General features: G+C 50.9%; 1 protein-coding gene across 1 annotated transcript in view; it reads right to left on the minus strand.

Annotated features, from left to right (window-relative positions):
- Nucleotides 1-18,490, minus strand: part of LOC107117359 (voltage-dependent L-type calcium channel subunit alpha-1F-like) — a 140,721-nt gene that overhangs the window by 80,996 nt on the left and 41,235 nt on the right. The window contains 4 exon segments of the mRNA XM_015419459.1: nucleotides 7,228-7,309; nucleotides 10,386-10,506; nucleotides 12,948-13,155; nucleotides 15,224-15,449. Coding sequence (XP_015274945.1) covers nucleotides 7,228-7,309; nucleotides 10,386-10,506; nucleotides 12,948-13,155; nucleotides 15,224-15,449 — 637 coding nt within the window.

Below are 18,490 nucleotides of genomic sequence, written 5' to 3' on the forward strand. Positions count from 1 at the left end.
AGGTGGGCCGGGCGGGGTCGAGAGCGGGAGGGGACTGGCCGGAGGGTTCTCTGGTTCCTCCCCGGCGCCCGGGGCTCCCCCTCCCTTCCTCTGGGCTGCCTTGGGGGACCGAGGGGGGGGTTGAGGAGACGGAGCTCTTCTCCCCCATGCCGCTGCCGCCGCCCCGGGGAGATGGGGGGGATGGAGGAGACGGGGCTCTTCTCTCCCCCCCCGCGAGTATCGCGGGTCCCCCTCTTGTTATTATTATAATATACAAACATGTATATACTTTGGTCACATGGTGAGCAGACAAGGCTCACTGGGAAAGGCAATCCTGCTAGGAAAAGTGGAAGGCCGCAGGAAAAGAGAAAGACCCGACGTGAGATGGACTGACTCGATAAAGAAAGCCATGGTCTTCAGTTGGCAAGGTTTTAGCAAGGCTGTTAACAATAGGACATTCTGGAGCTCATTAATTCATGTTGTTGTTGTTGTTTTTGTTCAGTCGCACAGCTGAGTCCGACTCTTTGTGACCCCATGGACCACATCACACCAGGACTTCTCCGGTCTTTTGTTGTCCTCCGGAGTTTGCTCAATTTCATGTTCGTTGCATCAATAACACTGCCTGACCATCTCATCCTTTGCTGCCCCCTTCTTCTTTGACCTTCAGTCTTTCCCAGCATCAGGGTCTTCTTCTCCAGTGAGTGCTCCTTTCTCATTGGGTGGCCAAAGTCTTTGAGCTTCAGTTTCATTATCTGGCCTTCCAGGGAACAGTCAGGGTTGATTTCCTTTAGGATTGACTGATTCGATCTCCCTGCAGTCCAAGGGACTCTCAAGAGTCTTCTCCAGCACCATAATCCGAAAGCATCTGTTCTTCGGCGCTCGGCCTTCCTTATGGTCCAACTCTCACAGCCGTACATTACTACTATGAATATGAATTCATAGGGTCACCCTAAGTCAGAAACAACTTGACAATGCTTAACACAAATACACAAACACACACACACGTACATACAGGGGTCATTTCGTGCAGGAGCGCACAGGAGTGGAGCTCCAGCAGTAAGGAGCTCAGGGGGCGGGCACATGCAACAAGCCCCCCCCCACTCCCAGCAGCCCTCAGTCGGGCCACGAGGAGCAAGAAGGAGCCAGGTAAGTTGCAGAGCCCGCCCTCGGCCCGCCTTCAGGTACAAGCTCTCCCTTCTCTGTGAGAGCAGATCTGCATGTTTCCCCTCCCCCCCCATAGCTAGCAATCCAAAACAGTCCAGTGGATCCTGAGTGGTGGGTGTTGCCATTTGACATACTTCCGGTGATGTCAGGGGGTGTGGCATATGCAAATAAGCTATGCTAATAAGTTATGCTAATGAGCTCCTGCACCTCTTTTTCCACAAAATGACCCCTGCGTACATACGTATTTGGGATCCCGGGAAGCATCAGTTCTATCTCCAGCAGCAGTTTGGTCAGAGCCACAGAGCAGGGATATTGTTCTCACCTTCACAGTATTCTCGTCTTTTTCGGTGCTCTCCTCCCCCTCTGTCGGGGTCCCTCTGGATTGCAACCATGGAAGGGACAGAAGACAGCGTTAGCAGTTGGACAAGAAAACATGAGCCTCAGTCTTATATGTGCAATTTGGTACCCAGACGTTTACCCAAAAGTCTTGTCTAATTGAGTACAATTTGGTACCCAGAAGTCTTGTCTAATTGAGTACAATTGTTATTAATGTTTTTATTGCTTTTATCTGTTTTATATGGGCTTTGCCCCTTGTAAGCTGCCCTGAGCCCGCTCTGTGGGGAGAGCGGGGTATAAATCTCAATAAATAATTAAATAAATAAATAAATAAATAAAATACCCCAGAATGAGTAGAAGCAGCTACAGGGGGTGTCACTTCTCAGAGAGAGAAGGAGAAGAAAGGGCTGCTTATTTGTTTTTTATGTGGCTTTTACCTGATTGGTTTTAATGTGGTAAGTCGCCACGAGACCCTTTGGGTCGCTGGTGACTAAAAAAAAAACCTAAGTAATAAATACATTAAGTTGATCCCTCCGCCCCCTTCTCCTCCTTGATAAAACAATCCCTGCAGCTGGCACTGGCAATTTTTATTTTTTTTTAATCATCCTAGGTACACACAGAAAAACCAAACCAACGTAAGGTGAGGTTGAGCCCTGGCAGGACGGGTGAAATTCTTATAGCAGCTAGCATCCCTGGAGCCTTCATTCGATAGCTGTGAAACATAGCCCTTTTCATTACCGTCTGTCCTACCACCCTTACCTCACTCGTCCTCAAATCCACTGCATGGATGAGAAACCGAGATGGAGAGAGAGAATGTCTTGTTGAATGTCACTCGCTGAATCCAGGACTGAGCTGCACCTTAGGTTGCCAATCTCCAGGCGGGGCTGGAATTAGAACTGACCTCCACACCAGTGTTCCCTCTGAGTGAGTGTGAGCTAGCTCACATTTTCTTAGTCTACAGCTCACAGATTTTTGTCTTCACTCAGGAAGGATGGCTCCAGAGCAGGGGTCATTTCGTAGAAAAAGAGGTGCAGGAGCTCATTAGCACAACTCATTTGCATATGCCACACCCCCTGACATCACCGGAAGTGTGTCAGAAGGCAACAACCACCCACTCAGGCTCCACTGGACTCTTTTGGATTGCTAGCTATTGGGGGGGGGGAACGTGCAGATCTGTCCTCACAGAGGAGGGAGAGCTCGTACCTGAATAAAACTTGGTCTTAAAGGAGCCACTGGACTATCTTGGGCCAGGGGGCTCTGCAACTTACCTGGCTGCTTCTTGCTCTGACTGAGGGCTGCTGGGAGCAGGGGGTGGGGCTTGTTGCATGTGCCCGCCCCCTGGGCTCTTTACTGCTGGAGCTCTGCTCCTGTGCGCTCCTGCAGGAAATGACCCCTGCTCCAGAGCAGACTAATTTGTGCTGTAGCCAAATCGCTCACTCACAACTTTAATGCCAGTTGCTCACAAAGTAGGATTTTTTCTTACAAGATTCCACAGCTGAGACGGAACATTAGAGGTCCGTTCCCCTGGAGAAAAGGGTTGCTGGGAGGGGGGAGGGTGTAAAATCTACGGCACTATACCCCACTGAGGACCCTCCCCTCCCCAAATCCCACCCCCAGACTCCACTCCCTAATCCCGGTGAATATCCCAACCTAGAACTGTCAACCCTAGCGCGACAAACACTATAACCACTGAACCACACTATCAATAGGTAGACCATTTACTTTAGCGGCCTGTTTCCAACTGTGCCCCCTTCCCCGAATGATTTATTTTAAAAAATTAAACCCTGCCTTTTTGCTCCGTCAGGGCCACCAAGGCGAGTCCACGGAACATTAAAGCACATTAAAAATCAGAAGTAAAATACATCTATGAAAACAACAGAACCCGCAGATAAAGCACAGGGCAGAAAGAAAGGAGTCACTGAGGGAATACCAGGCTAAACGGTAAAGGCTTCACCCTCTGGAGGAAGACAGTGGGCTGTTTGCGCCTCTTTAGTCCCTTCTCTGCCCGTAGGGCATCGATTTTATTTTCCTTTTTCGCATGCATTTTGCTCCCTCTACTGGTCACTTTGATATTTCACTTCCGTATCTCCGCCTTATTTCTGTGTACTTTTAAAATGCTTGGGAATAAACGACGGCAATGAAGCGTCGAAGCGACCACGAGAAGGCGCAAAACACATGTGGGAAAGAAAAACAACAACAACGCAATATGGGCAGAACGAGCAACGGAATAACACATGTGGGAATGCCCAGGGATAGAAGTGGACAAATAAATGTCCCTGGAGAAGGAGTTCCATAGTTTTGGTATCATGACTGGAAAGTACATAAGCAAGGCATAAAGGTGTTCCCCCCCATCCCTCTTTGTTTCTAGCATCTGATTTTCAGAAAGATTCCACCTCTTGTGCCTAATGGCTGTCTTTACACAGATCCTCTGTGACTGTGCATCAGGGATCATTTCCTGCAGGAGCGCACAGGAGCAGAGCTCCGGCAGTAAAGAGCCCAGGGGGCGTGCACATGCAACAAGGCCCACCCCCTGCTCCCAGCAGCCCTCAGTCAGAGCAAGAAGCAGCCAGGTAAGTTGCAGAGCCCCCACCCCGGCCCAAAACAGTCCAGTGGCACCTTTAAGACCAAGTTTTATTCAGGTACAAGCTCTCCCTCCTCTGCGAGGACACGTTCCCCCCCCAAAAAAGCTAGCAATCCAAAACAGTCTAGTGGAGCCTGAGCGGTGGGTGTTGCCTTCTGACACACTTCCGGTGATGTCAGGGGTATGTGTGGCATATGCAAATAAGTTATGCTAATGAGTTATTCTAATAGCTATGCTAATGAGCTCCTTCACCTCTTTTTCTATGAAATGACCCCTGCCGTGCATGATGACAGATCAAAGACATGTGCTTCGGGCCTGTCCAGGACTCTCAAACCTTGACCAGAGTGGAACCATTTTGTCACCAAAAAGCAAAGCCCAAAAGATTTGCAAAACGATACAGGATAAAAGCAAGCAGGGGTCAACCCCTGAGCAAGCGGAAACGTTTCAGGATGAATGGCCTGGTCAGGAAGGGCACCGCTGAGATGTTTATGATACAGAGCGGATCCGGGGAATGCCAGGAGGTCACGATAAGGCTGCACCTGGCGGGAGATGTACCACGACGTGAAACACATTTCAACCTGGGCACTGACAAAGTACGAAGGAATAGCAGCCAGGCAGCAACCAGCACAATTCAAAGAAAACACAGTCCCTTAGATGGAACGAAGGGTGGGGGTATGCTTGCCAACCTCCTGGTGGGGCCTGGAGATCTCCTGCTATTGCGATTGGTCTCCAGACAAGAGAGATCAGTTCCCCTGGAGAAAATGGCTGCTTTGGGGGTGCAAGAGGCAGCTTGGTGTCGTGGTTAAGTGCACGGACTCTAATCTGGGAGAACCGGGTCTGATTCCCCACTTCTCCACTTGCAGCTGCTGGATGACCTTGGGCAAGCCGTAGTTCTGTCAGAGGGTCCTTGAAAAAGAGCAGTTTCTGTCAGAGCTCTCTCAGCCCCACCTACCCTCACAGGGTGTCTGTGGTGGGGCGGGGAAGGGAAAGGAGTTTGTAAGCCACTCTGAGACTCCGAGTGAAGGGCGGGGTATAAATCCAATCTCCTCCTCCTTCTTCTTCCTGCCAACTCTGGGTTGGAAAATTCCTGGGAATTTGGGGGTGGAGCCTGGGAGGGGAGGGGCCTCAGTGGGGTATAATTCCATAGACTCCACCCTCCAAAGCAGCCATTTTGTCCAGAGGAACTGATCTCTGTTGTTTGGAGATCAGTGGTAACTCTGGGAGATCTCTAGGCCTACCTGGACGTTAGCAATCCTGGGGAGCTTCTCAGGTGTCTCAGTCTGAATCCAACATAAGATCAGGGAAAAGGGTGTGGGAACTATACAGAGAGACAGAAGGGCAGTGGGCACATCAGACTTATAGTAGACCCTTGCCATTCATGGGGGATCCATTCCGCAGATCACCGCAAACAGTGAAATCCATGAACATTAAGAACGTAAGAACATAAGAGACGCCAATGTTGGATCAGGCCAATGGCCCATCCAGTCCAACACTCTGTGCCACACAGTGGCCAGAAATACCAGGTGCCATCAGGAGGTCCATCAGTGGGGCCAGGACACTAGAAGCCCTCCCACTGTTGACCCCCCCCAAGCACCAAGATGACAGAGCATCCCTTGCCCCAGAGTCCCTAGCTATACCTTTTGGCTAATAGCCACTGATGGACCTCTGCTCCATATGCTTATCTAATTCCCTCTTGAAGCCGTCCATGCTTGTAGCCGCCACCACTTCCTGTGGCAGTGAATTCCAAGTGTTAATCACTCTTTGGGTGAAGAAGGACTTCCTTTTATCCATTCTAACCCGACCGCTCAGCAATTTCATGAAGTGCCCACGAGTTCTTGTCTTGTGAGAAAGGGAGAAAAGTACCTCTTTACCCTACCTGCTCTTTCCCATGCATAATCTTATAAACCCCGATCGTGTCACCCCTCAGTCGTCGTTTCTCCAAGCTAAAGAGCCCTTTAAAGAGCCCTTTCACCATTGGGCGGTGGGGGTGGGGGTCTGTTGCCTCCCAATTCCAAAACAGCTAAATTTCATCCACTAAGCATTTTATATAGTGTGGAGATCAGTTGTGATTCCAGGAGCTGTCCAGCCCTCACCTGGAGATTGGCAACACTAAGCTTCCCCAATTAGACAACCAGCGCCCCTCGGGTCTGTTTTTCAGATCAGGAGAATAACGCAAAGCGAAGGCTAAAGCTCCTCACCCCCCCCCCCACACACACACTGTGGTCCTGATCCAGACCGGGCCTATCACGTCCTTGTCTGGGAATTAAGTTCTTAGCACGGAATCCTCAACGTACACCTGATCGTGAGGACCTGCGGAGAGGACGCGAGGGAAACGGACCGTGCAGCTAGGCCCATAGTCAGGCCTCGATGAGCTGTTCATAGTTCGCGTGATGCCTTCGGAGATTATGGCCACGCTTGTCACAGGCTAAACCAGGGCTATTTTTGTGCAGGAATCCACAGGAACAGAGTTCCGGCTGGCTCCCAAGTTGGCCACGCCCAGCAGGAACTCATTAACATAATAGGCCACACCCAACAGCAGAAACTCATTAGGATTGGCTACATTAGGGGTGTGTGGCCTAACATGCAAAGGACTCCCTGCTACAAAAAAGCCCTGGCTTTTGACAACAGACAAGGTAAACAGAATAAGAAGCAAAAGGTGGGTGTGGCTGGATGACCACACTTCTGGTAACATGGGGGTGTGGCCTAAAGTGCTAATCAGCTGTGCTGTCAGGGGTATGGCCTAATATGCTAATGAGTTCCTGCTGTTGGGTGTAGCCTATTATGCTAATGAGTTCCTGCTGGGCTTTTTCTACAAAAAGAGCCCTGGCTAAACCAATTAATGTTTCAATCTGAACTGCAGTCCTGTGTCCTTCACTGGTTTGGGGACGCGGTGGTGTTGCAGACGTCCACAAGAATCCCTTGAACCCCCTCTTCAAGACTACAATGCTCTGGTATTAGACCGAGCCAGTAGATACCATCCTCCCACTTGCCTCTAAAAAGCTACAGATCGGTTTCGGGAGTCCAAATGCTCATCTTCTCCAAGATCTCAACGTCTTCCTCCACTGGAGAAGAGCCCCGGGGGTGTCTTGGTTCCCTTTCTCCTCCAAGCCAACCCACAATCCATTACGCCCCCCCGTCTCACTTCACCGATTAGGGGCAGCTCTTACTTCTTCTTTTTTGAGGTATTTATATTGTCCCCGTCTGCAAGGTTGTCCACAGCGATGGCCAAGAAGACATTGAGGAGGATATCTGGGAGTGAGAGCTCAAGAAAAGGTCATTTTTTACATTGAAAGAGACCACCCTTCCCTAATACAGAACCAAAAGTGATATTGCTCGTGGGCGTGCAGAACGCCTGCTCTGCTTGGAGTCCATTTTCCAAGCAATACCATGGAAGTAGCACATGAAGCTGCCTTATACTGAATAAGTCATTGGTCCATCAGGGTCAGTACTGTCTACTCAGAATGGCAGCAGCTCTCCTGAGTCTCAGACGGAGGACTTTAACATCACCTACTGGCTGGTCCTTTTAACTGGAGATGCCGGGGGTTGAACCTGGGACCTTCTGCATGCCAAGGTTCTCCCACTGAGCCAGGGTCTCAGGTCAAGGTCTTTCTCATCACCTCCTGCCAGGTCCTCTGAACTGGAGGTGCCGGGGATTGAACCTGGGGCCTTCTGCATGCCAAGTAGAGGCTCTGCCACTGAGCCAGGGTCTCAGGTCAAGGTCTCATCACCTCCTACCTGGTCCTTTTTTAACTGGAGATGCCGGGGATTGAACCTGGGACCTCCTGCATGCCAAACAGAGGCTCTGCCACTGAGCCAGGGTCTCAGGTCAAGGTCTTTCTCATCACCTCCTGCCTGGTCCTTTTAATGGGAGATGCCGGGGACTGAACCTGGGACCTTCTGCAGGCCAAGCAGAGGCTCTGCCACTGAGACAGGGTCTCAGGTCAAGGTCTTTCCCATCACCTCCTGCCTGGTCCTTTTAACTGGGGATGCTGGGGATTGGACCTGGGACCTTCTGCACGCCAAGCAGAGGCTCTGCCACTGAGCCAGGGTCTCAGGTCAAGGTCTTTCTCATCCCCTCCTGCCTGGTCCTTTTAACTGGAGATGCCGGGGATTGAACCTGGGACCTTCTGCCTGCCAAGCAGAGGCTCTGCCACTGAGCCAGGGTCTCAGGCCCAGGTCTTTCCCATCACCTCCTGCCTGGTCCTTTCAACTGGAGATGCCGGGGATTGAACCTGGGACCTTCTGCCTGCCAAGCAGAGGCTCTGCCACTGAGCCAGGGTCTCAGATCAAGGTCTTTCTCATCACCTACTGCCTGGTCCTTTCAACTGGAGATGCCGGGGATTGAACCTGGGACCTTCTGCCTGCCAAGCAGAGGCTCTGCCACTGAGCCAGGGTCTCAGGTCAAGGTCTTTCCCATCCCCTCCTGCCTGGTCCTTTTAATGGGAGATGCCGGGGATTGAACCTGGGGCCTTCTGCATGCCAAGCAGAGGCTCTGCCACTGAGCCCTGGCCCCTCCCCATGTGGTATACAACTGTTAAGCAGCTCTTTCACCATGGACAGGTGTGCTTGAGTGTGCTATCTTTACAAGCCAAAAAGGCTCAAGACTGAATTGGAAGTTGTGTGCTCTGTACCACTAGTAGGTGGCTGCTGGTTGGAACATCTTGGGAGGGATGGTGTGAACCGAGGAGGAGACAAGAAGAACTAAGGAACCACAGTGTGAGTGTGGTGGCCGTCGGGCCAAGGACACGTCCATGCAGTTCCAATTAAAGGGACTTGGATGTGTAACCAGAAGGGGAAACCGACAGAATCTGGGGTGTTGTTACTTGTTTCTGAAATCTGACAGAGCAGGAGTTGGGAGAAAAGAGGTGCCAACCTTAGTTAGGTGACACCAACACAAAAATTACAGTCACATCTGTCTGTAACAGAGACAGTGTATTTGTGCATGTGTGCCACACAATACGGACTGCAAGAGATGCTTGTGTATTGTTATTGTGACCCCCACCCAAGAATTTAACAACATCAGAAGAACATCAGAAGAGCCCTGCAGGATCAGACTAGTGGTCCATTTGGTCCAGCATCCGGTCTCACACAGTGGCCAACCAATTCCTCTGGAGCGCCAACAACAGGACATAGAGGCCGAGGCCTTCCCCTGATAAGAACATCAGAAGAGCCCTGCTGGACCAGACCAGTGGGGTCCCTCTAGTCCAGCCTCCCGTCTCACGCAGTGGCCAGCCAGTTCCTCTGGAGGGCCAACAACAGGACATAGAGGCAGAGGCCTTCCCCTGATCAGAACACCAGAAGAGCCCTGCTGGGTCAGACCAGTGAGGGTCCCTCTAGTCCAGCCTCCCGTCTCACACAGGGGCCAGCCAGTTCCTCTGGAGGGCCAACAACAGGGCAGAGAGGCCGAGGTCTTCCCTTGAGAAGAGCATCAGAAGAGCCCTGCTGGGTCAGACCAGTGAGGGTCCCTCTAGTCCAGCCTCCCGTCTCACACAGGGGCCAACCAGTTCCTCTGGAGAGACAACAACAGGGCAGAGAGGCCGAGGCCTTCCCTTGATAAGGACACCAGAAGAGCCCTGCTGGGTCAGACCAGTGAGGGTCCCTCTAGTCCAGCCTCCCATCTCACACAGGGGCCAGCCAGTCCCTCTGGAGGGCCAGCAACAGGGCAGAGAGGCCGAGGCCTTCCCCTGATAAGAACGTCAGAAGAGCCCTGCTGGGTCAGACCAGTGAGGGTCCCTCTAGTCCAGCATCCCGTCTCACACAGGGGCCAGCCAGTTCCTCTGGAGGGCCAGCAACAGGGCAGAGAGGCCGAGGCCTTCCCCTGAGAAGAGCATCAGAAGAGCCCTGCTGGACCAGACCAGTGGGGGTCCATCTAGTCCAGCATCCTGCCTCACACAGCGGCCAACCAGTTCCTCTGGAGGGCCAGCAACAGGGCACAGAGGCTGAGGTCTTCCCCTGATGTTGCCTCCTGGCACTTGGGTTCAAAGGGTTTACTGCCTCTGAATATGGAGGTTTCCATGGCTAATAGCCACTACTGGACATCTCCTCCATGAATCCTCCATCCTCTGGCAGTGAATTCCACATTTAAATTAATGCCCACAAAAGCATAGAAAAACAGAAGTCCCAACAGAGTGGGCTAGGTTAGACATTTGCATTATTTAAGAAATGCAAAATATAGGCAGAGCATAAAGCAGTCTAATAATAAATACGAACTGACCTATATTTGAATCCATAAACACATTTTCGGGACCCACATTGTCCATATTGTTCTGGCATCCTGGCACGACAGCACACAGGCCTTTCTGCCAAGCCAACCGTCAAAGGATACAGTTTCCGCAAATGAAGAGGATGATGAAGTAGATGCAGACCAGCATGCCGGGGAAATAAGGGCCGCCGTAGGCCATGATGCCATCGTACATCACCGCATTCCAGTCTTCCCCGGTTAGGATCTACAGCAAGGGCAAGGGGACAATAAACCTGCGGTTGTTCCACAAGCACTCCTGGAGCGGAACTGCTCACGACATTCCAGTGGAGAGAACTCTAGGGTGTTTCAGCCACACCTCCTCCTGAGTATTCCGGAACATTCACAGATCTTTGTAGGGCGGTGGGGTTCCTGCGCATGCCCGAGGGACTGGGCGCGAAAATGCGTTAAAAGAGCTTGCTACAGCACCGATCGATCCAGCGCGTGGGCACTAGATCCCATGGGTGTGAAGCACAGAGACCACGTCGAAGATCATTCACAGGTCTTTGCCGCAAGCTGTCCACCAGATCGGTACATAACCCTTCTTCCGCAGAGTTCAGTCCAAGGAGTTCAATTTTATCTCAACCAGGGCTATTTTGGGGCAGGAACGCACAGGAACGGAGTTCCAGCTGGCTCCCAAGTTGGCCACGCCCAGCAGGAACTCATTAGCATAACAGGCCACACCCAACTGCAGAAACTCATTAGGATTGGCTACATTAGGGGTGTGTGGCCTAACATGCAAAGGAGTCCCTGCTACAAAAAAGCCCTGGGTTTTGACAACAAAAAAGGTAAACAGAATAAGAAGCAAAAGGTGGGTGTGGCTGGATGACCACACTTCTGGTAACGTGGGGGTGCGTCCTAATGTGCTAATGAGCTGTGCTGTCAGGGTGTGGCCTAATATGCTAATGAGTTTCTGCTGTTGGGTGTGGCCTATTATGATAATGAGTTCCTGCTGGGCTTTTTCTACAAACAGAGCCCTGCATAAAATAGTGTCCAGCTATTTCTTACGTTTCTTACGACTTCTGTCCTTCAGTAGGTTTGACAACATATCCATTTGTGCTATGCCAAAACTTGTTGTCAAAAGTTCAATTTCTGTTGGTATTTCTGCTTTCTTCTAGTACTTAGCATATAAAATTCTTGCTGCCATTATTTTATTTTATTAGATTTCTTGACCGCCTTTATCTGCTTGTACGGGGCTCAGGGCGATTTACAACAGATAATTAATCACAAAATCACTTAAAACCATAAACATTCAATATTTAAAAAATTCAAAGCATTTAAGCGTTTAAAGACATTTTTAAAAACAAGATGGCAGCACTAGGATTCAGTCATGGGCAGGGAGGAAAGGGTGCCAGGCAGATTTAAGGAACTGTCGCTGGCTTCAACCAAAGGCCTGGCAAAACATCTCTGCCTTACATGTCCCGCCAAACTTTAGTAGGTCCAGGGGTCATTAGAAAAAGAGGTGCAGGAGCTCATTAGCATAACTAATTAGCATAACTCATTTGCATATGCCACACCCCCTGACATCTCCGGAAGTGTGTCAAAAGGCAAAACCCACCACTCAGGCTCCACTGGACTGTTTTGGATTGCTAGCTATTGGGGGGGGGGGTGCAGATCTGCCCTCGCAGAGGAGGGAGAGCTTGTACCTGAATAAAACCTGGTCTTAAAGGTGCCACTGGACTGTTTTGGACCGGAGGGGGGCTCTGCAACTTACCTGGCTGCTTCTTGCTCTGACTGAGGGCTGCTGGGAGCAGGGGGCGGGGCTTGTTGCATGTGCCCGCCCCCTGGGCTCTTTACTGCCGGAGCTCCGCTCCTGTGCGCTCCTGCAGGAAATGACCCCTGAGTAGGTCAGACAGGGCACGGATGTCATTCGGCAGAGAGTTCCACCAGGCTGGGGCCAGGGCGGAAACGGCCCTGGCCCTGGTTGAGACCAGCCGGATATCAGAAGATTCTTATCTGCTGGTCTTAATACCCTTTGGGGGACATATCGGGAAAGGCGGTCCCAAAGGTATGTAGAAGAAGAAGAGGAGGAGGAGGAGGAGGAGGAGGAGGAGGAGATTGGATTTATACCCCGCCCTTCACTCGGAGTCTCAGAGCGGTTTACAAACTCCTTTCCCCTCCCCACAACAGACACCTGTGAGACAGGCGGGGCTGAGAGAGCTCTTTTGAGGACTGCTCCTGAGAGAACAGCTCTGAGAGAACTTGTGACTGACCCAAGGTCACCCAGCAGCTGCATGGGGAGGAGTGGGGACTCAAACCCGGTTCTCCCAGGTTACAGTCTGCGCTCCTAACCACCACACCAAACTGGCTAGAGGGAACACTGCTCCCAGCCCCCACTGCCACCAGCTCTCCTCCCGTCCCTCTTGCTCTCAGTAATGTATTGAGCCTAAGCCATTCCACATGGTGTACCTGGAACTGGCTGAGCTTGCCACTCTAGAACAATAGCTCACCAGGATCCTAGAGTAGACCAATGTTGTAATGTAAATGGCCTATCCTTGGGAGTGGGTGTGTGTTGGGTGTGATGTCTGCATGCTTTATAAGCAGGGCTCAAGCCTTGCTGCTTGTCCTTGCTGTGTGCCAGAAATCACCAAATAAACTAGAGCTGATCACTGCAGTGCATCCAGAATTCAGTATTCAACACACTCATACCTGGAAGACGGTGAGCAGGGCCTGGGGGAAAGTGTCGAAAGTGCTGCGCTTGGTCTGGGTCTCGTCGAAGTTGAACTTGCCCCCAAAGAGCTGCATGCCCAGCAAGGAGAAGATGATGATGAAGAGGAAGAGCAAGAGAAGGAGAGAGGCGATGGACTTCATGGAGTTCAGCAAGGAGGCCACCAGGTTGCTCAGCGAGGCCCAGTGCCTAGAGGGGGTCAATTGGATATGGGTCAATGGGTTGAGGAAGACAGTGCAGATTGTCTCGTGGTAGGGCTGCCAATCAACAGGAGATGTGGGGGTGGGGCCTGGGGAGGGTGGGGTTTGTGGAGAGGAAGGGCCTCAGCAGGGGTGTAATGCCATGGAGCCCACCCTGCAAAGCAGGCCCGTAGCCAGGATTTTGTGGCTTGTGGGGCAAATTGTTCTCTAGTGGGGCTGAAGTTCTCAGTGCAGAAAGAAATCCATTGAGCCAATAGAAAGCCATTGCCAGGATAGTTCTCTAAATTGCAAACTGTCAACCACGTTAGATGACAGTTCTCAGCTGCTGCAAGTTAATCCCTTTCGCCAGTCTAAGCAACAGTTCTGAGAGCAAGGTGGGGGTGAGGACTTCTATAGTCAAGAAAGCCAACACTTGGGCAGAGACCCATTTCTTGACCCAGACTTAGAAGGGATCCTAGAGGTCACCTACTCCAACCCCCTTGCTCAGTGCAGGGATTCGTCAACTACAGCAGCCCACTCTGCTTAAAGGAGCACAGGCCTTTAAAAATGTTTTAAAATGATTGAAAAAAGCATTTATAAGATAAATTCTTGTGGGGCTGTGCCTTTAAGAAAGGGGGCAGAGCCCCCCCAAAGCCCCACCTAGCTATGGACCCGCTGCAAAGCGGCCATTTTATCCAGGGGAACTGTAGTCTGGAGACCAGTTGTGATTCTGATAGATCTTTAGGCCCTAATTAGGGCCGCCAAGCCAACCTCCTTCTGCAGCAGCCCTTTTGTGGCGGCCATTTTGTGGCAATGCCCATCATGCGATGTCAGAATTTCAAAGGTGCCTGCAGGCTCAAAAAGTTTAGGGACCCCTTTTATAAGTGGGTGGGATAAGGGAATAAGAAAAAGAAGAAGAGAAGAGAAGAGATTGGATTTATACCCTGCCCTTCACTACCCAAAGGTGTCCCTTCCCCACAACAGACACCCTGTGAGGTAAAAGAAGAAGAAGAGATTGGATTTATACCCTGCCCTTCACTACCCAAAGGAGTCTCAGAGCGGCTCACAAACTCCTTTCCCTTCCCTTCCCCACAACAGACACCCTGTGAGGTAAAAGAAGAAGAAGAAGAGATTGGCTTTATACCCCCCCCTTCACTACCCAAAGGAGTCTCAGAGCGGCTCACAAACTCCTTCCCCTTCCCCTCCCCACAACAGACACCCGGTGAGGTAAAAGAAGAAGAAGAGATTGGATTTATGCCCCGCCCGTCACTACCCAAAGGAGTCTCAGAGCGGCTTAGTCTCCTTTCCCTTCCCCTCCCCACAACAAACACCCTGTGAGGTCGGCGGGGCTGAGAGAGCTCTGACAGAAACTGCTCTCTTTCAAGGACAGCTCTGACAGAACTACGGCTTGCCCAAGGTCATCCAGCCAGGTGCAAGTGGAGGAGTGGGGAATCAAACCCAGTTCTCCCAGATTAGAGTCCGTGCACTTCACCACCACACCAAACTGGCTACAACCTGGATTGGGACTGGGTTTGGTTTGTCGCTTGCGTAGATGGAACGTAACCTCCATTTATTTATTTTTTGTTTCTCTGCTTCAAACACGAAAGAGAGTATAATACATAAGGGTATGAATTATTTTTTATGAAATGTGAAATATATACTCAATAAAAATTATATTTAAAAAAAAAGTTTAGGGACCCCTGCTCTATCCATTTCGGTATCTGTGTCCCACTTTCTGCAGCGACTGGGAGGCGAATGCATTGCACTGAAGAACGGGTAGAAGGGGAGGCTTGAGACCACTTGCTACGAAATCACCAAGTACCTCTGGATTACAGCAGCATTCCCGGAGTCTTGGGGCCTGAGCCTCAAAAGACCTGGCCATCTTAGCAATTTGGAGGAAGAGCTGGGTATAAACCCAGTGAGCAAACCGAGAATAATTCCAATCACTGTCTGGAGCCTTCACGCGGACGTGACACTCGTAGCACGCCGTGCCACGAGACTGGTGCTTAACCCTGGCCGACGACACTCTCGAGCTTTCCCGCCCCCGGCCAAAGCCAGCCCACGAACGCCTACCAGACCTGGTAACCTTGAAGATCCGCAGGAGGCGGACGCAGCGGAGCACGGAGATCCCGAGGGGCTGCATGATTTCGAACTCGACCAAGACGGTCTCCAGGATCCCGCCACACACCACGAAGCAGTCGAAGCGGTTGAAGAAGCTGACGAAGTAGGCCTGCAGGCCCAGGCTGTACATCTTCAGCAGCATCTCCAGGGTGAACAGCGACAGAAGCACCTTGTTGGCGTAATCTAAGGGGGGGGGGTCGGGGGGAGAAGGTGTAGGGGAGACGATGGCGTGAGCACCCCCGGAGGTGGCCTTGGCCAAGCCCAGGGCTTTTTTTTTGTAGAAAAAGCCCAGCAGGAACTAATTAGCATAATAGGCCACACCCAACAGCAGAAACTCATTAGCATATTAGGCCACACCCCTGGCAGCACAGCTCATTAGCCTATCAGGCCACACCCCATGCCTTCCCTTGGGTTGCCCTTGGAGGGAAGGGAAGGCAGTTTAAACTGCCTTTCCTTGGCTTGCCCGGGTGCCCCATGGCCGTGGGGCATCCAGGCAAGCCGGCCCTTGGACAGGCAGGGGAGGCATTTAAATGCCTCCCCGGTCCTTCCAGGTCCCCCCGCCTTGGAGTCGCCAGGGAGGGGTCGCTCTCCAGGCCTTCCCTCTGTAGTTTTGGCTGTAGTGGGCGTGGCCAACTCTGAAGCCAGCCGGAACGCCGTTCCTGTGTGTTCCTGCCCAAAAATAGCCCTGGCCAAGCCACCGCCCCTCTCTATATAAGCAGAGCCACCGATCATGTGGGTGCTCTCATGCAAGACCCAGTTCTCGTCCTGTGAAACTAGAATAATGTCATGTATAGTTGAAAGTGGTGTTGAGCGGCAGCCGACTTGTGCAACCTGTAGGGTTTTTGTTATGTCTTGAGAAAACATAAAGTGAAGCCTATTTCACATCGCTCATTATACAGATTGTGAATACTGACCATTGGTATGCCTTCTGGAGGGAATGGTTTTGATTGGTGCTGTAATGTGATGTGATTGGACGTTATCTCTTGAGTGTGATTGGTTATATTGTACACAGTGTGATTGGATACTATAAATATTGGGGGTGTGGCTATCTCAGCCATAATTGTATATAAGTTGCCGTTTTGCCTACTGAAATGTCTAGCTGGTCTAGTCCTTAGCAGGTCTAAGCCTTTCATGCTGTTCTCACTGTTCCTGAGCGGAAATAAAGCTAAATCGCTGGTTGAACTGTTCCTCCGAGTTAAGTGTCATACTTAACAGTTTTCAAAGGAAGAGGCATTCAGAGGTGGTTTGACCGATGAACCTCCCTGAGGAAGGAGTTCCAAAGTTTTGGCACCACAACGGAGAAAAGCCCGTTCTCAGGTCACCGGGCTCCCTCTAAGCTGTGGAGTCTTGTGAGCAAAAATTCTCCTTTGTGAGCTGCCGGCATTTAGATCAGAGCACTGCGGGACCTCCAGCAATTCCGCAGGGCCGTGAAAATGGAGCTTTTTTGCCGGGCGTTTCCAGGGCTCTTTTTGTAGAAAAAGCCCAGCAGGAACTCATTAGCATAATAGGCCACACCTAACAGCAGGAACTCATTCGCATATTAGGCCACACCCCCTGACAGCACAGCTCATTAGCACATTAGGCCGCACCCCCATGTTACCAGAAGTGTGGTCATCCAGCCACACCCACCTTTTGCTTCTTATTCTGTTTACCTTGTTTGTTGTCAAAACCCAGGGCCTTTTTTTGGAGCAGGAACTCCTTTGCATGTTAGGCCACACATCCCTAATGTAGCCAATCCTAATGAGTTTCTGCTGTTGGGTGTGGCCTATTATGCTAATGAGTTCCTGTTGGACGTGGCCAACTCGGGAGCCAGCCGGAACTCCGTTCCTGTGCGTCCCTGCCCAAAAATAGCCCTGTCAGTAAGAATGATTTCATCGGCTGTGCTGCCCTTGCACTTTATTACACGATGCTGCCACATCTAAATGGTTTCAACTGTATTTATTTGGAATTTTATTGAATTGTATTTCATGTATATCTTTATGCTGGTTTTAAAGTTGTGTGCAAGCTGCCCTGAGCCGCTCCGGCGGGATAGAGATTTAATAAATAAATAATAAAGTTGGGAGCGAGCCATTTGGCTGCTGCATCAATCAGTTTGCTCCGGAGCCCTCCTTCCTGAGCCAGGACAAAAATGTGTGAGCCGGAGGCTAAAAAACTGTGAGCTAGCTCACGCTAACTCAGCTTAGAGGGAAAACTGGTCACCCCATGCTCGAATTACACCTGATTTTTCTTGGGAGTCGATCCACACAGTATTTGGAATCAGTCTGGGCAGGGTCCTTAATCTGCACGTTTTTCTTCCCTGTGCATATTGACAGTTGTCAAGTCAGTTTACTTCCTTCTGCACCTGGCTTAAATAATGAGGGTTTTCAAGAGAGGATGCTGTGGTCATCACTGTCATTATCAGTGCCATCAGAACGCCTATCTTATGTTTTTAAATGGCCCTAAAATATTAATATATCTCCGCAAGAGGGAGGGATAGAGACTTACAAGGGATAGAGACTTACTTTTATTTAATGAAAGATGGGAATTCAAGGAACCTGCTTAAACTATTGTTACTACAGTGACATATCAATATTTTAGGGCCATTTTGGTTTTAATTGAAATAACTTGTCTTCAGGGAGGGGGGAAAGGGAGTGGTTTAACAATGATAACAGTCCAGTCATTGAAAAGCGAGGTGGAGGTGGGTGGGAACAAAGAGAACCAATAGAAACATGTTACACACGAGGAAAAAGCCTACTCAAAATCGGCTTCCAGGAAAAAAAATATCGGGGTAAAAATGATCTCAAAAGGGGGGCGGACCAAAAAACCAAAGCTCCCAAAATGCACGTAGAAATCAGGGAATAAATTGAAACAATATGGGGCTAGAACCAATTTAAAAAAAACATATGGAAAGGCAGGGGTCGTTTTGTAGAAAAAGAGCTAGGGGAACTCATTAGCATAACTCATTAGCATATGCCACACCCCCTGACATCAGGGGCCTGGCGGTGGACCTGCAAGGCCGGCGGGAGTGCGAGGAAGCCCCGCCAAGGCCCTCCCTGGCCCCAGGCAGGCAGGGGTGGGGAGAGGCGGGGAGGAAGCAACTTACCCTCCCTCTTCTCCTGCCTCCTCCTGGCTGAATGAGGGCCGGAAGCGGGGTGGCTAGAAGCAGGGGGCGGGGCTTCATCGTGTGCCCCGCCCCCTGCACCTCACCCGGGGGGACTGCATTCCCCCGCGATCCCCCCCGAAAT

Source organism: Gekko japonicus, unplaced genomic scaffold (genome assembly GCF_001447785.1).
Source record: "Gekko japonicus isolate JY-2015 unplaced genomic scaffold, Gekko_japonicus_V1.1 scaffold617, whole genome shotgun sequence".
Lineage (NCBI taxonomy): Eukaryota > Metazoa > Chordata > Lepidosauria > Squamata > Gekkonidae > Gekko > Gekko japonicus.